Below are 17796 nucleotides of genomic sequence, written 5' to 3' on the forward strand. Positions count from 1 at the left end.
AAATATATGTATTCATTTATTCAGAGAAAAATGACATTTATTCACTTATTAATTCTGAAATTTGTTGAGAACTTACTGGGTGCCAAGCATAATGCGGTAGGCATAAAACAGAATCTTCTATAATAACATGCATTGTATCCTACTCCCTCCACCTCCAACCCTGATATTGAGTGTCTTCTGTAAGTATGGGAAACCTATCAAATACTAATTCCGTGTGTTCAAAAAAACATTTAAGAATAATTATTTAAAGACCAAAGTGCCTTACCTCATACTTGTTTTTAGTGTATATGTACACATACACATTTTTTTCTGATTATAAATTATCTTCTGTGCCCAGGATTAGGGATAATAAAATTCAACCACAAAAATGAATAAATAACATATAATTGTAGTGTTGGAATTTATCATTTTAGAGTGGTTGCCTCCATATTCACCTATCGTTTGATCTTCTTGTAGACGTTATTGTTATTGACTGCAAATGCCTCGGTATTTTTGCTCATTGGAATGTGGTTTGACAGATTAATTATATGTTATCAGGCAGTTGAAGATCAGCTAAAGATATGTGGCCACAAGAGGGATTCTGATGTCTTTGAGCTGTTCCTTTCTCAAAAGTAAGTATACTGTACATAAAGAATGGACGAGTATCATATTATAATATTTCATAGATTCAAATATTCATTCAAATGTTCTTTTCCACTATCCCCTAAAGGACTGGGTAGGCAACAACATTCTAATTACTTTACCAATTGTTGGGGTACACAGTTTGAATTGGAGAGGCAAGATATTGAAATGGGTAAAAACAAAGATTACAGAGCAAGAATGAGTTTAAATCCCAGCTCTATCTCTTCCATCTTGGGCACATCACATAACCTCTCTGTTAGGATTGTCAGACTTAGCAAATAAAAATATAGGACATCAGCTAAATCTGAATTTCAGAGAAACAATGAACACAATTTATTTAGTAAGTATGTCCTATACAGTATTTGGAACATTTGTTGTTTCTCTGAAATTCAAATGTAACCGGGTATCCTGTATATCATCTGGCAACCCCAGTCCCTTTGTTAAATGATACCACCTTATTCAACAGGGTTGTTGTGAAGATTAGGTCTGTTAGTAAAAGTCAGAGGAATGCCTGGTACACAGTAAGCACTCAGTGAGCAATAGTATGGTTAATATTATTAATATTATTAGGAGTAATGACTCTACTCCTATATTATAACAATAACCTCTATTATGCCATAACCCCTAATAACCCCTATACTGATTTAACTGGTATGTAGGTAAACCCCGACTTTATATCAACAGCCCCCTTTGATTTCACTTGAATGTCTCCAAGGTGGCAGATGACAAAGTAGATTTTTCTATCAAGCATCCCAGTCCCTGAGGTAGAACTCAGGTATGAAAGGAAGAGGAAATTATGGGTAGGATTGGACTCTGACACCACAGTTTTCACTGGCCAATTAGTGACACCCAGTGCAACCACCGTTTTCATTTTAACAGCAATGACACTATTACCACTCTTCTTTCTCCCCCTTCATGTTTTTTTAATGCCTCTGAATTCTATGTACTATTTTAAAATAGGCTTGACATATTTTAACGTAATACGTAATCCTTGGAATGCAGCTTATATGTAAAGAAAATGCCCTACTTTATCAACGAATTTAATCACTTTGATTTCTAGTGACTTGATAATATTTTAATAAAAATATTTCCTTTATTATAAATAAACATTTTTATTAGTACAGAGAAACATGTTTATCTTTGTAATGGCCCAGAATCTCTTAGTATTAGTGGAATAAACAGATGACCAACTTGAAATTTTGAAATTATATTTTATAGTATGGGACAAGTCTGGTAGAGAATTCTGATGCACTTAAGGTCATGCTTTGAGACTTTCTATAGATCAGTTAGTTTTACAATAACAATAAATATGTCATGTGGTCAGAAGATTGCATCTTTAAGCCTTTTGTGATTTTGACAATTGCATGTTATTGGTCACTAGGGTAAGAAGATAACAATAAGAATAGGTTTAAAACTCTAGAAAAAAAATAGAGATATTGATCCCCCAATAGTGGGTAAGTAGTGGTGTTTTCATGTGAAAGGCCCGTTTTATATCCTAAGAAAACCAAGTCACTATTTAATCCAGCTGGTGACAAAAAGTATTTCACAGTCCAGATGCCAATAGACTGGATAAATTGGGTTATTTGCCTAAATCTGTTGCCCCTGGAAAATGGAAAGTGCCTTATCTATGTCTCCCCGAGTAGTCAGGGAGAGCATACACTGTGACAAGATGGTGACATATTATTGTCAGCATGAGTCATCACCACCATTTGTAGTAGAATTATTTTGCATTGTCTTTGATTAACCTCACCTTAAACTGTAACAGGCTGTTATTGTCTTAGAACAGGTTATGTACAGAATAAACCCTTCCAACATGAAAGAGTTAAAGTACTCTTAAAAAGTGAATCACTTTATTACATTATCTAATAACTGAAATATTCATATTACTACTGCAAGCAAATTAATGACTAACTTCACACAATTAATACTTTAGGTATTAATGTATTAATATAACTTTTATGGGAAATCTTCTAAGTGGTGCGTGTGATCCTCTGATGCTGCCGTATAATGATTGTTTCATTAATTACCATGGGTACAGATGTAGTTAACATACTATCATCATTGCCCAATGCAATAAGTAAGGCACCGAGGTCAAAGTGCTCCTCCTCAGAAATAGGCTACATAAATTTCCTATTAAAAGTTGCTTTGGAGGAGCCTGGGATACTCTGTTGTGCCAGGGAAAAGGACACAGGAAACTGCTTAAAAAGTGTTCTGTATGGCATGATTTGAGAATTTTTTTTAAAAAAGTGATAACAGATTAAGAAAAAACTCTAGAGAAGGTGGGGAAGAGAATGAATGAGAGAAAGAAGGGAAGGAGCAGATGTTCTTTTCAGAAGAATACCAGCTAAATATAAAGAGAATGAGAACATTAGAAAAATCATCATTTTATAATCCTAAATCTTTAGAATAAGGTAAGGATTATAGACTGAAGCTAAAGCCATTGAGTAAATAATTGTTGGGGACCAAGATACACATGTGGTCTCAAAGTTTTGCCCCACATATTACTTTTCAATGATAAAATTTGTACTTTTACAGGGGAGAGACCTGGCAGATACCACCTTAACCAAATGACTAAATTTAGCTTCATCAAGAGTGGGGCAAACTGACATCATTCACCTCCTGATGCAATGCAGTTAATTACTACCAATGTAACTGAGAAGTGATCTTTCTTGAATTCAGTCATTAGGAAGCCATCAGACAAATCAAGAATGTGGACATTCTATTAGACAACTATCTTAGCTTCAAAAAGTCAATGTTAAGGAAGAAAAAAGAAGGAGGGTGACTAATCTAAATTTTAAAAGACTAGGGCTGGCCAGTTAACTCACTGGGTTAGAGCATGGTGCTGATAACACCAAAGTCAAGGGTTCAGATTCCCTTACCTGCCAGCTGTGCAAAAATATATATATATATATTTTATATATATATATATATATAAGACTAAAGTGTTATATCGACTGAAAACACAATGCATGAATATTGATGGGATTCAGGATTGAAACATTCAAACTATAAAGAAATGAAGGGTTAGGGGGGGAAATTCGAATACGAACAGCATATTAGATGATATTGAGTTAAATCTAATTTTCTTAGGCATTACATTGGTAATATTCTAAGTTGGGGGATAAGCATGCTGAACTATTCAGTAGTGAGAGGCTGGCAATAATAAGACTGCAGCTTATTTTCAAATGATTCTCCAAGAAAATAATCAACCAGTAGATATATTAATTAGATAGAATGAGTATAAATGTAGCAATATATTAAAAAGTGTTCTTTGTACCATTTCTTCAACTTTTCTTCAGTTTGAAGTTTTTCAATATAAAAACTTGGTGAGAAAGATTTATTTTGCTTAGAGAAGTTGTTTGCATGCTTTAAAAATGAATGTTTTTATAAAAGTTAAGAAAATATTAGTCCTTCAGTGTCCCAAGTTTAAAAGAAAGAGGATGTTCCCATAAGTGAGTTAATATATGTAATACTAATTAACGTTAGTATTTTTTGAGTGCCTGGAAAAGTGTCTGGCACACAAAATGTGTCCTACAAAAGTGTGATAAATAAACAGAGACATATGTGTATACCTACTTGGGACCCACAATCTCTGCCCTCAAAATAGAAGAGATCTGAATACTCCAGGCCATGTAAGTCAAATGGCCAACTAGCCTCACCGGCTTTGCCCTTTCTGCTGACAGCTCCCTCTCCCCGTCCTGCACCTGCTCCTGTGGAGTGAGTCAGCAGCAAGGGCCATGTGGACAGCTAGAGGCCCACAGAGCTCAAGAAGGGTGGGTATTATTTTGACCCTATAACTATTAAACAATGAAGGGAGAATAAAGCACATTACTCAGTCCCTGTCTCTTGGTGTCCTGCATTTTCCACCTCTTAAGTCCCGTCTGGCCAAGATCAGAGATCGACCCTAAAGTAAGAACCTTGAAGACAATATTGAAACAGCAGCCAGTTGTGTTTTCCACATTTACGTCAAAGTCCACTGTCTTTTTCACTTACATGTTTTCCTTTGCCCTCTCCCCAGTAAAATTTGTTTTTAATTGAAATCCCAATAAGTTCAATTATAAAAGAGGTAAATTTCTTCAAATGTGATTTAAAAAATGCTCTCTTTTAAGTATTAGTTTTTGTTTGTTTGTTTGTTTGTTTTCCTTTTTGTCTTTTTTACTGACCAGTAACGGGATCGCAACCCTCGGTGTAGCTCGCCCGTACCGGGGACCGGCAACGGGATCGCAACCCTCGGTGTTGCGCCCACACCGCACTCAGCCAGTGAGCGGGAACCGGTCTCCACATGGGATCCGAACCCTCAGCGAGCGCCGCGGCGCTCCCAAGCGGCGCACTTCTCCAGTGCGCCACCAGGCCAGCCCTTAAGTATTAGTTTTAACTAGCTCACAAAATCTTAATCCAAGTGAATGAAGTTATAATGATGAAAAACCAGAAATTAGGAAATAAGTGTGCCAACAATTTTGAAAGAACAAAGAGAGAGGCCTTTCCATTTACTCCCAAGCAATACTAACTGTATGTCCAGCCTTACCCATGAGTGAATTAATTGTTGCTAATGTTCACATCGTTTTTCTTTTCAGAGAACTGACAGAAGTCATTGATCTTGCTAGGTTTAAAAAATTAAAATACTTATGGCTTCATCATAACAAGGTAGTATTATATTTTATCTTTAAATTACTAACATTAAATTACTATCTTAATTTCATGTTTTAAGTAGAGCTAATCTTTAAAAGTATTAATATTTTCTACTTAAAATTTAAATTTAGGTAAGAAACCTGTATATAACATATATGGTGTATATATACATGAAAATCTGGTATATAGATATAACTGATAACATATATGCATACCTGACATTCATATATATGTATATGAAGGGACTTCAAAAAGATCATGGAAAGATTTTGATTACCCTTTGATTATTTTTTTCAATGAATTTTTTGAAGTACCCTTGTGCGTGTGTGTGTGTGTATGTTGATATATATACATAAAAGTGACATATTGAATAAGAACAACCTGTGAGGTGCTATCAGATTGCAATTTTACTTTTGTTTTCCATGTCCTGTCAAAACTGGCAGTGGAAACTATTACTTTCCAGTCTCCTGGAAGAAAACTTGGGCAGTCTCATGACTTTTCTCATCTCTCTTATGCATATAAAATTTTATAGTCCATTTGAATCATAATCATAGTTCCAGTTCATAAATGGGAATATGTTAGTCAACTATTGCAGTGGATTGAATTATGCCCCCCTAAAACTCATTGGGGCTTGAATTGTCTCCCAAGTTTTATGTATTAGAAACTTAGTCCCCACTGTGACTGTTAAGAGGGTAGGAAATCCTAGTATAGTAATAGAAAGGTGGAGCCTTGAAGAAGTGATTGGATTGTAGGACCGTGCAGTAAAGAATGGATTAAAAATGGTGGTCAAGGGCATGGTTCTGAGGGCTTCAAAAGAAGAGGAAGGTCTCCCTGCTCTCTCTACTTCCACCATCTTTCAATGTGATACCCCTGGGTCACTGTTGCCACCACCAGATGGACTTTGGACTTCCCAGGCTCAGAAACTGTAAGCAATAAATTTCATTTTTCTTTATGAATCACCCAGTTTCAAGTATTTTGTTATAAGTTACAGGAATGGACTAATACAACTATCAATCTTCATTCACAAATGAAGACCCCCCCATCTTGTTAGGGCTCAGTGCAGATGGCTACCTGCCTTTCTTATTAACTAGCGAGATGTGGCTGGCTATTTCTCTTGCCTCTCATCTCCACCCCAGCCTTCTCCAGGTTTGGTGTGGAATCAGGTGGTGTGGAGGTAGAGGAAAGGTAAGGGAGAAATACAGTTTTTTGCTTGGTAGCCCCTGGTACTAACAGACATTCAAAGTTAACTCTTCCCTTTGTGGGGTTTTCAGAAGCTCCCTACTAGGCTTTTCCACCACCAACTCCTCTTCGCTGGCCACTACTGACCTCACCTCACCTTCATCCCAGTGCTACTTCAACCTGAGGGTCTCCTGGCCTTGACAAACTACCCCGTTGGGCAAAATCCTTTGTAAAGTGCCCCAGAGAAACATTCCTACAGTGGTCTCGCCTCTAGTTCCCAGGACTCACACACCTTTGTCCTGTAGTCAGAGGTCAAGGGGGTTGGTACCTGCCAGTTGCTACCCAAACTGATTTAACTTCCTCTGGAAGTGTCGGGCACCAGTCCACTGTGTCCCCAAATGCAGGAAACATGCCTCGGCATCACAAAATATGGTCTTTGAAGCTTCTCTTAGAGGCTAGGGTTGGGGGCAGCATCCTCCCACCCCCCTCCTTTGTAGTGGGGCCCGAGTGTGGGGCTCCAAGCACTTTCCAAGCAAAAGAGCAAGACTAAACTAAAGTTCAAACCTGGACAATCATTACAGTTAGCTAGTCAGGAGGTTTTTTCCAACTTGCAAAAATTTGGCTTTCCAACAGCTTGTATTATGTTCATTATACTTTTATAACCCAGTCTTAGCATTTTGAATTTAGACTTTGAAACACCAGCTTAATAAAAAAAATAATTTGAGTTTTCAGCAGTAGTCTATCTGCCTGTCAAACAGTAATCCAGATTCACAGCACTGAATCTTTAAACAGCCACGTCTATGAAAATATTTCAATATTTTATCGCATTTTTAGTCTTTTATTTAACTAACTTAGTGGAAAATAAAAAATGAAAGTGCTTCTAGTATTAACTATAAGTGTAAGTCTCATAAGCTTGAAATCATTTCTAGGAGAACAAACACAAATACCTTCAAGGCCCAGGCAGCGAACAGCTGAAATGGAAAATGCACGCACCACTCAAGGGCATGCAAGTTCAGAACTCCTTTAAACACTCTGCCAAAAATTACACTGGGTCACAGTGTGTGACCTCTGATTAGAAAAAGATGGAAACCATCAGGCATGGCAAAAGTGACTAATCTTTGTTTTTAGTGTGTACTCCTGGTGTTTAGTGGTGTTCAGCTTTGAAGGAAAGCACATGTACAAATGTTTGCAGTATGTATAAAGGGGGAGTTATATTAGAGATTTTGTAATAGTTTGCTCCTTTCTGGGAGTGGTCTGACCTCCAACTGCTCATTGAATTACCACATAATTAACTTGCAAATGCATTATACATATAGGAAGGGATTGCATGCACCAGCAACTATTTTACTTTCTTTTGTTTTTGAAGGGGATGCAGCAGGGAAGGAATGCAACAAAAGGCTAAATTATTTTCTTGTGCTTGGTTATTTATTCACAACAAACTAACTGTATTTTTTCCCAAAGCACCATCACTTTCTCTGTTCTTAAAGAAACAGACTTGTATAATTCATATAACACTAAAAGGATATCATACCTGAAACAGGTGCACCATCACTTTCTCTGTTCTTAAAGAAACAGACTTGTATAATTCATATAACACTAAAAGGGTATCATACCTGAAACAGGTTTTAGGCGGTTGTGGGATAAGTGAAGAGCTTATGTGTTTGCTTATTGTTTGGTAATTGGGTGCCAAGTTGCTTGAGTACTCATACTCCATCAAAAATTAAATTCTTATCAGATCCCAAACTCTAATGGGCATAATAGTACCATCACGGTACTTCATCAAAATTCATATGTAAAATGTTGGTTATGAGTTTTCTTTAAAATCTAGATTTTACACTAGATTACACTATGTTGACCACCACCAAGATACTATGCCAACTGTAGACATGGTATGGAGAATTGTGGTGACAACCATTAATATTGATATATGAATACAAATATTTAGAATTATAACATTTTGTTAAAAATGATCTGAATTCATGACCGGCATTGTTCTTACATTAGTGAATATCTTAAACCAGTCTCTATTTAGGAAAAAAGAAGACACAACCAGTAAGATAAAGTGAATACCTCTTTTTTATTTATTCACCTTTTCAATTCATAATATTTATCGAGGTCTATGAGGATATTATTGGTTGTCCACTCAATTGGATGTCCATTCTCTCCTTGTTCCTGTCCAACAGAATCCGGGTTTGGGTTTTGGGACATATTCCTCCTCCATTCTACTCTGGTAGGTGGCCCCATTCCATTCCGGGAGTGGATCCTGAACTCTCTAAGCCAATCAGCATAACCCCACCCTCCTGGTGAGTGGCTAATTAATGAATGGGCATATAACCCAAGTGTAATGGAAACATAAGGGCACATCTATTGGGAGGCTTCTGGGAGGGGTTTCCCAATTCCTAAAAGAAAGCAGTAGAAGAGAGGCCTTGTGTTCCCTCTGGATGTTTTCTTGCCTGGATGTGAAGCTCGGTACTATTCTACCAACTTGATGAATCCAACATTTAGAAAAAGGCAGGGAATCATGCAGACACCAAGACTGAGGCTCTCACAACTTCTGGACTTCTTGATGTGTGAGAAAATAGATGTTCTTGTATTTTATGCACCTGAGATGGGCTTAAAAGTTACTTGGAGCTAAAGCATGCTACTCGCTATGGTTTATTGTGTACTTGTAGTTTGGTGAGTTTGGAGCCTAGCATGCTAGAAGGGTGCATACTTCTCTAATGATCATCTAGTGGATGAAAAAACTTGAGATTCTGGTCTGAACTGAACTAGACCATGAAATAGGCACAAGTTTGTTTCTAAGGACCTCCAACATTCCAACTTTCCTAGGTTTGCTCTGGGAACTCTGGTTCCTTCACTATGTTTTCTGAGGGCTGGTTTCCTCTTCCCATTGCATAGATATTCACTAATGTTGTATCTCCTCTTTTTTAAGATCATGTTTTCCTAATGTCCCCTGATATGATTAGTGCAAGGCAGTTGCTCTTAGGTCTAAAGACTCTTTCCTTTTCTCATCCTCTAGCAAGTCTGACTGATAGTATTTCAGGTTCATAAATTTATCCTTTCCAAGCTTTCATGAGAAGTTGGGTTGGGCTCAGATAAGTGACCTAAGTGATTTGCATTTTATACTACAATTTTGTATAACATATATATATGATCTCCTTCTGTTTGGGCTCATTATTTCAAAAATTTTCTTTTACAAATGTCCAATAATGTTAAAACCTGTCACTACATTCAAAATATTGGTGCCACAATGTTAGTATACTTCTATTTCTGGAAGTACAGCAGTACTTGGGTATATTTCATGTCATTTCAGATTAGGTTAAGCATTTGATGAAGAACGTGTATAATGCTTCACCAAGCAACTATCCAAAATGGAATCTGGAATTTTGCTGTGCAGCAAAAACCAAAGAGTTAAGAAATTTTACAAATTCAGTTTAAATAAAAGGACCTCTTCTGGCAAAGCCATTGCTTATAAACATCATCACCTAAAGAATAATTGAAATATTTATAACATTGCCCACACTAACTGACCAGAGAATGATCAGATTACAGTAAGATTGTTTTAAGAAAGATCCTAGGCTCATTCTTCTATGTCATTAAGATATGTTATTGTTTCCTATTTCCTGGACATACAGCACATATTGAGAACTTGGTAAATAGCACAAAGTTATGTATTTCAGGAAGGAATACTAATGCCCTGTTACACATATTTCATAAAATATTATTTGAATGGCAGTCCTTTAGGGTAGCATTACAATATGCTTTATATTATGGAATTTTTGCTGGCCTCTTCAATCAGATTTATTTGTATATTAAGTTTGGTTATATGTATTTTTTTATTCATTTATACATACCATACCTTGTTCCAAAAAATTCCTTAGAGCAGCACAAACCTCACTGTAGAGTGTACGAGCTACTAAAGAACAAAACAAACTAGCATGCATTCCATATAATTTAGGCTCTTATTTGTTTCTGTTACCTCAGGGCAACATTAATTATATCCTTCATGTCAATTTTGTTGAAAGAATTCTATTTTGGCAAATATTTAAAATCTTCGCAGAAAAGTAAATTAACAAATAATCTAAGGCTGTGAAATTTGTGGATATGTACAATATATATCTAGTTATGATTTGAAATGATTTAACCAAGAAATGTAACCTATTTTTGGAAAAAACATACACAAAAATTTCAGTAACTTGAAAATGAGATGGGAAAAAATGACTATTTAAGTCCGTTTATATTAATTAAAAAGAGTTATTTATGAATATTGGTAAACTACAGAGTTTTTTAAAAGTACTGTACATATTTTAAACCAAGATAGACATGAACACATTGTTTTAATTTATTAAAAACATGATAAAAATGAAATGAACTTAGGAATTCTGAAAGTATCAGGAGTCTTCAAAAGTTCATGGAAGGTTCATGTTATCTTTTTTTTTTTCTGACCGGTAAGGGGATCACAACCCTCGGCACAGTGTTGTCCCCACCACACTCAGCCAGTGAGCGCACCTGCCATCCCTACATAGGATCCGAACCCGCGGCCTTGGCGCTACCAGCGCCACACTCTCCCGAGTGAGCCACAGGGCCGGCCCAGGTTCATGTTATCTTTAATTTTACATTTTTCCATGATCTTCTTGAAGTACCCACATACACTGACATTTTTCTTTTTTTTCATATTTAATTCAGTGTATATTATTAAAATTCTCCCCAACTAATACAGTTCTATGTAAACTTAGGAAATATTACAATTTCAATACTCAAACATACAATAATATACCCTTTTAATTAACACATAATTATAGGGTTTTTAAGAATTTCACCATGTTGTTTAACCATTGTTTTATGGGTCTTTACCCCTAGGGTTTTTCAACTTTGGGGCTACTTCTTGGTGGGGGGCTGTCCTGTGCATTTTAGGCCTCTGCCCATTAGATTCCTCCCTGAGTGGCAACCAAAAATATTTCCAGACATTGCCAAATGCCTCCTGGGGGGAAGAGAGTAAAATTTCCCCAACCTCTGCTCCCCACTGAGATTCTCTGAATACAGCAGACAGAGTAATCTGTGGAAATCTAAGTGAAAACCTGTCACTAATCTGCTCAAAACTTCCAATGGTTCCCGGTTTTTACAGTAACCCACAAGTTGGGCTCCTGGTTTTCTCTCTGACTTCTTTACCTACCACCTCTCCCTGGTTCATTCTGATCCAGCCACACCAAGTTCCATACTGTCTCCAGACCTATGTACTGGCTTGTCCTCGAGTGCTGCTCCTACAGATATCCCAGTGGCCTGTTTCCTCCCACTCATCAAGAATTTGAGATTTCCAGTCAAGGTGGTAGAATAGAAGGTCCCCAGTGTCACTCTCTCCCACAAATCAACCAATTTACAACTATAAAAAAGGAACAACAGCCAAGCTGGGGCCTCTAAAGCTCAGGGGAAGAGAAGAGAAGGAGGGAGAAGCCATGATGAGAGAAAGAAAGAACCCTCTGACCATTTTCGAGCCCCAGCTCCTTCCAGGCTGGAGCTGCTGAGTGCATGGAGCAGGAGCTGGCAAAAGCCACAGCTGTGCCCTTTGTATGAAGTTGCTTGGAGGTGGCAGGGGAGAATAGGGCCATGGTGGCCCCCAGGCCAGCAAGACCACTAATAGGGTTCCCGTGGACACACATAGGAGTGAGGAGCCAGAACAGCTGAAAAAAAGGAGCCACTCAGAGGCCAGTGAGTCATCACAAGGGACTGGCGCATGGCCTGTCCCATGGGAAGTGTCTGGAGCACAGATGGTGGGGAAGACAGGCCCACTAGGAGGAAACTGGGACACAGCAAGTACAGCTGCTCTGCACCCCAACCAGTGAAGGACCACCCAGAGGAGACAGGTCAGGAATATAGATTTGCATGGGGTGCAGTTTGATGAAAAGACTCAGGCCCAGACCAGAGTTTCTACACAACCCAGGTGCACTGGATCTCAAGGGCCAGAAGTACCTATAAAGTGAACTATTAAAACCTGAACTGCACAAAAAGCTTTCCCAGGGAATCAGCAGCAAAGCAGCAATTTAGTTCAACCACAGACCTCAAGTACTGGTCCCCACAGGAAGTTCCCCCATGTTAGAAGTAAGCAAAGGACAACAAATTAGTTCTAGCACAGAATTTAAATGGTGGGAACAGAAAATAATCCAACACAGAAATGAAAAAAGAAAACCAAGTACCTGCAACCAGAGACAAAGTTTCATATGAACTAGCAAAGGACTCATTTCACCAAAGAACACCGATAACACCTAGAAGGACTGGAAGTCCCCTGGGCTACCAAGCCAGAAATGGGAGAGGGCCAGGGGCCTAAGCAATGCCCCCCAACACCTGCAACCAATCCCAAAGATTGGGGTTGAGGGCCTTGGCCATGCCCCCTGACACCTGCAGCCAGCCCAGTGATGACCACCGAGCCGCTTCAGGAAGTGCCCTGGGCAATCCCGAGATGGGATGGTGGAGGGCTGAGGGCCTTGACTGTGCCCCCCTGACACATGCAACCAACCCAGTGATGACCACCAAACCACCACAGGAAGTGCCCTGGGCTCTCCCAAGCTGGGGCAGTGGGGGACCTTAGGCCTTGGTCACGCTCTCCCGACATGTGCAACCAGTCCAGCATCAACCACAAGCTGTAGCAAGAAGGGCCCCAGGTTCCTGAGCTGGGATGGTGGGGGGCAAGGGCTTTTGCCACACCCTCTGACATCTGCACCCAGCCTGCCAATGACCAAGCCACTGCTGGATGCCCTCTGGTTTCCCCTGTTGGAACAAGGGGGGTGCCACCGGCCTCAATCCCACCCCTCCTCCTTCCTCCTTCCATCCCATTTCCTTCCCCTTTCCCCTCTCCCTCTCCCTCCCAACTGCTCTGCAACAACATCTTAGAATGTAAAAAATAACATTAATAAAATTACATTTTCTTAAAAAAAAAAAAAGAATTTGTTCAAATATTACCTCCTCTATGAGACCTATCCTATCCAACCTCACTAAAATGTAATCCTACCTCTTGGCACTCCCAGTCTCCAGGATTATTTTTTCCCATAGAACTTATCAAATTATATCATAATATATAATTTACTTATATTATTGTTTATTTAATCTTTCCCTACTATAATAAAGGTGGAAATTTTTGAGTGTTTTTTTCACTGCCATACCCCCAGGACTTAGCATAGTGTCTGGCACATAGTAGCTGCTAAAAAAAAATGTCTGTTAAATGAAAGAATAAGTAAATAAAAACCCTAATATTGTCTCATAAATACAATCTTTCTATTTTGTCAGTGAATCACAAATAGCATGTTATTGATCATAAACTATAAATTTGAGGAAGGTAAGTTGATAATATTTTGCTTAGTATTTTACTTTTTTGTTAATTAGAAAATGTTAGTTTCTTTTTTTTTTTTGACATCATAGCTAGGAGCTTTTCTTTGCATGAGTACTAGTTAAGGAAAAAAAGTTTACTTGGCAGAAGCATGCTTTGGCTGATGCAAGCAGAAAAATAATTTATTGAAAAGATATCTCATAGATATTATGGAGCTTAAGAATCAAGTTCATAAAAATCTCAGGATCAAAGGAATCTGTGATCAAAACTATGTCATGGAACTAGTTGTAGTTCACAACACTGTTGACCTTCCAATCAAGAATAGAAGCCCCAGCTTGCACTGTTGGTGTCACCAACACCAGCCACTAGACACACCCACTGTCACCACTGCCACCATTTCCACTGCTATGGAAAAACCAATATTGTCACCTCCATCTCTGCCACAACCAGAATTGTCTCAACTGTCTCCATGTCTTTGCATTACTAGTTCTTGATTCAAAATTCAAAGTGGATTCATCAAATTGGGTTAGGCTAGGTCATGTCCATGCTTTACCTGCCAGAAGTCTGGGAAAGCAAATATCTTGTCTAATGAGGGGTAGGTGTCTATCTAGGTTCTGCTGGAGCGTCTCATAAAAAGCATAAGAACACTTCCTACAGGGTGGGGAAAAAATAGGACAGCGCCTGGGACCTAAAGCTAGCCTTATGTAGGGCAACCAGGTCAGAGCAACTGTTGAGAAGAACTCAGTTAACTTGAGAGGTCATGATTGAATCAGGTGGATGGAGCAAGTTCAGTCCAGTGGCTCAAGCTGAGTCTGGAAATGAACTGAACTGGGCTGGAAAGCTCAGCTTCCTGCCCTGGATGTTAGTAAAGTGTAGTGGTTTTCAGCAGAGACTCTGGAGCTTGGGTCAAACCCCAGTTCCACCATATCCTAGTTGTATAATCTTGGGTAAGTTATTTAACTGCTCTGTGCCTCAGTTTCATTGTTTTAAAATAAGATAATAGTATTCCTACATCATGATTTTATAGTAATAAGTTGATTTTTATATATAAGGCAACATATATATTTACTTGGCATGTAAATTCTGTTTATTTTAATGATTTAGACATTGCCTCATCCATTTTGTGCTGTTGTAATTTCTGTTGTTTCATTTCCTGTTCTTTTTAAAACAATTCTTTTGCTGTCATTTTAGCTGAATTTTTGGATAAAACAAAATTAGATGTGTGAGTACATCTTTAACCAGAAGTCATTTTTCTTAACTATATAATCTCATGTACATTTTGAAGTTCCCTTCCAAGTCTAAAGTTTTGTGGTCTTGTTTTACAAAAACACAAACTTTTTTACAACATTTTTTATATGGATGACATTATTTGGGTTTCATGAATATAGTCCCCAAACCTAATTTTACAAGCTGATATCTTAGAGAGTTGTTTTAGAGTATAATTTATGTGATCTTTTGTTACTTATCAGCATTTCTCTAAATCACTTGGAGGTGTTGCTACTACTTCTTGAATTTTCTCTTTTACATAATAGCTATGGGATTCCTACTGAGGAAGATGAGGATTTAGTTCTTTCTCCTGTCCTCACTTCTTTCACACACATGCAACATTCCATTCCCCGTTCTCCTGATATGGTTGTATCGTAACTTTGGTTAAATCAATATTCACCGATTGCATTGTTATGACAAAGTATGCCCTTCAGAACTAAGCCATGTATTAAACTCTATTTTTATTTTATTGTACTTCCTCCAATTCCCTGGGATTTATATTTGTTTGTTTTTTTGTTTGTTTGCTTTTTGTTGTGAGCTGAATTGTATCTCCTGCAAATTTATATGTTGAGGCCCTAATTCCAAGTAACTCAGAATGTAACTGTATTTGGGGATCGGGCATTTAAAGAGGTAATTAGGCTAAAATGAGTCATTAGGGTGAGCCTTAATCCAATATGAGTAGGTCTTTGTAAGAAAGGAGATTAGGATACAGAGAAGGAGACACCAGATGTGCACATACAAACAGAAGGTCGTGCGAAGGCACAGAAAGAGAACGGCCATCTACAAGCCAAGGAGAGAGCCTCAGAAGGAAATCAACCCTGCTGACACTTTGATCTTAGAATTCCGGCCTCCAGAACTGCAAGGAAATATATTTCTGCTGTTTAAGCAACCCAGCCTGTTTATTATAGCAGCCCTAGCAAAAACACTTTTTATCTGCTATTAACACTTATTCAACCCAAACTCTCTGCCAGTTGACCAAACCTATTCAATGCATTTCATTCTTTTCATTTTCGTGAAGATGTCTGCCAGCCCTTCTTACTTGCTTCAGTCTGGCCTGCTTGCCCTGTGCGCCTGTGCACAGCTTTGTCACCGTTCACCACCACCCTGGGGATTCCCTTTGCCTCGCTTGTGATTCTTGTACTGCATGTCTTTTTCTGCAGTACATTTTTCAGTGGCTTCCTGAGAAAGGGTTGCAGGTAGTAAGTTTTGTAAGATGGCACATGCCTGAAATCGTGTTTTTCCAATTCTCAAATTTGGAACAGTATTTTGGCTTGTTTGGCTGGTAGAAGTCTGGGTTGGAGATAAGGCCTTTCTCCACTGTCTTCCATTTCAGGGTAGCTGTTGAGAAATATAAAGACTTTCTGGAACTTCTACAATGTGTATGTTGAACTACTGAACAGTTACTTTAATTTTATATTTTCTCTAGTTTCTTATTTTCTATTCTCTTATTTGTCATTTTGCTCTCCTTTCTGAGAAATTTCCTCAACTTTCTCTTTCAATCTTCCTACTATATTTTTAATGTATTCTGTCATGTTTTTAACTTCCAAGGGCTCTTTTTTTCCTCTGTGTTTATTTTTATATTATCTTTATATGTAATATAGTAAAATTGTATATTTGTACAATATTTTATGCTAAAATATATTTATATTTTGTATTATCTTTATATATGTTATATATTATTATATTAAGGAATATATTTTAACAGTTTTATTGAGGCATAATTGATATACAAAAAACTGCACATATTTAAGGTATACAACTTGATGAGTTTGGACATATGCATTACCCATGAAACCATCATCACAATCAAGGTAATAAAACATATTCATCACTCCGAGAGTTTCCTAGTGTCCCTTTGTGTTGTTTCTTTATTTTTGTCATAAGAATGCTTAATATGAGATCTACCCTCTTTACGAATTTTAAGTGCACAATACCATATTGTTAATAACCATAGGCACTGTGTTGTACAGCAGATCCCTAGAATGTATTGATCTTGCATAACTGAGACTTTATAGCCATTGAGCAATAACTCCTCATTTCCACCTCAGTCCAGCCCCTGGAAACCACTATTTTACTCTCTGCTTCTCTGGGTTTCATTATTTTAGATACTTCATAAGTAGAATCATGCAGTGTTTGTTGTTTTGTGACTGGCTTATTTCACTTAGCATAGTACCCTCCAGGTTCAGCCAAGTCATCACAGCTGTAGGATTTTTTCCTCTTTAAGGCTGAATAATATTCCATTGTATGTAAATATCAGATTTTCTTTATCCATTCATTTATTTGTGGATATTTGGGTTGATTCCATGCCTCAGCTATTGTGACTGATGCTCTAATAAACTTGGGAGTGCAGGTATTTCGTTGAGGTCCCAATTTCAATTATTTTGGGCATATTCCCAGAAGTGAGATTGCTATATCATATAGTAGTTCTATTTTTAATTATATAAGGAACTTCCACACTGTCCTCTGTAGTAGCTACACCATTTTACATTACTACAGGGTGCCAGGGTTCAAATTTCTGCACATCATCGCCAACTCTTATCTTTTGTTTTTTGATAAATAGCCATCCCAACAGCTGTGAGGTAATTAAAAGGTATATTTTATATTATCTTTTCCTTGTTTCAAGGATAAAATATCCTCTCTAATCTCTCCAAGCATAATAATAATAGTGGTGCTATTGCTGCTGATGTTTACATAATATTTATTTTCTCTAAGTTAATCTTATTTCCATTTATTTCTTTTGATCCCTATTTTTCATGTCAGAATTTTGCCTCAAATGTCCTTGG

General features: G+C 37.8%; 1 protein-coding gene across 1 annotated transcript in view; it reads left to right on the forward strand.

Moving 5' to 3' along the window:
* Nucleotides 1-537: 537 nt before the first annotated feature.
* Nucleotides 538-17796, forward strand: part of LRRC72 (leucine rich repeat containing 72) — a gene marked incomplete at its 5' end in the record, with an annotated part of 44482 nt that continues 27223 nt past the window's right edge. The window contains 2 exons of the mRNA XM_008593846.1: nucleotides 538-611; nucleotides 5196-5265. Of these exons, the coding sequence (XP_008592068.1) occupies nucleotides 538-611; nucleotides 5196-5265 (144 nt within the window). The remainder of the gene's footprint in view (nucleotides 612-5195; nucleotides 5266-17796) is intronic.

The sequence above is a fragment of the Galeopterus variegatus genome, unplaced genomic scaffold (genome assembly GCF_000696425.1).
Source record: "Galeopterus variegatus unplaced genomic scaffold, G_variegatus-3.0.2 Scaffold9742, whole genome shotgun sequence".
NCBI classification, from domain to species: domain Eukaryota; kingdom Metazoa; phylum Chordata; class Mammalia; order Dermoptera; family Cynocephalidae; genus Galeopterus; species Galeopterus variegatus.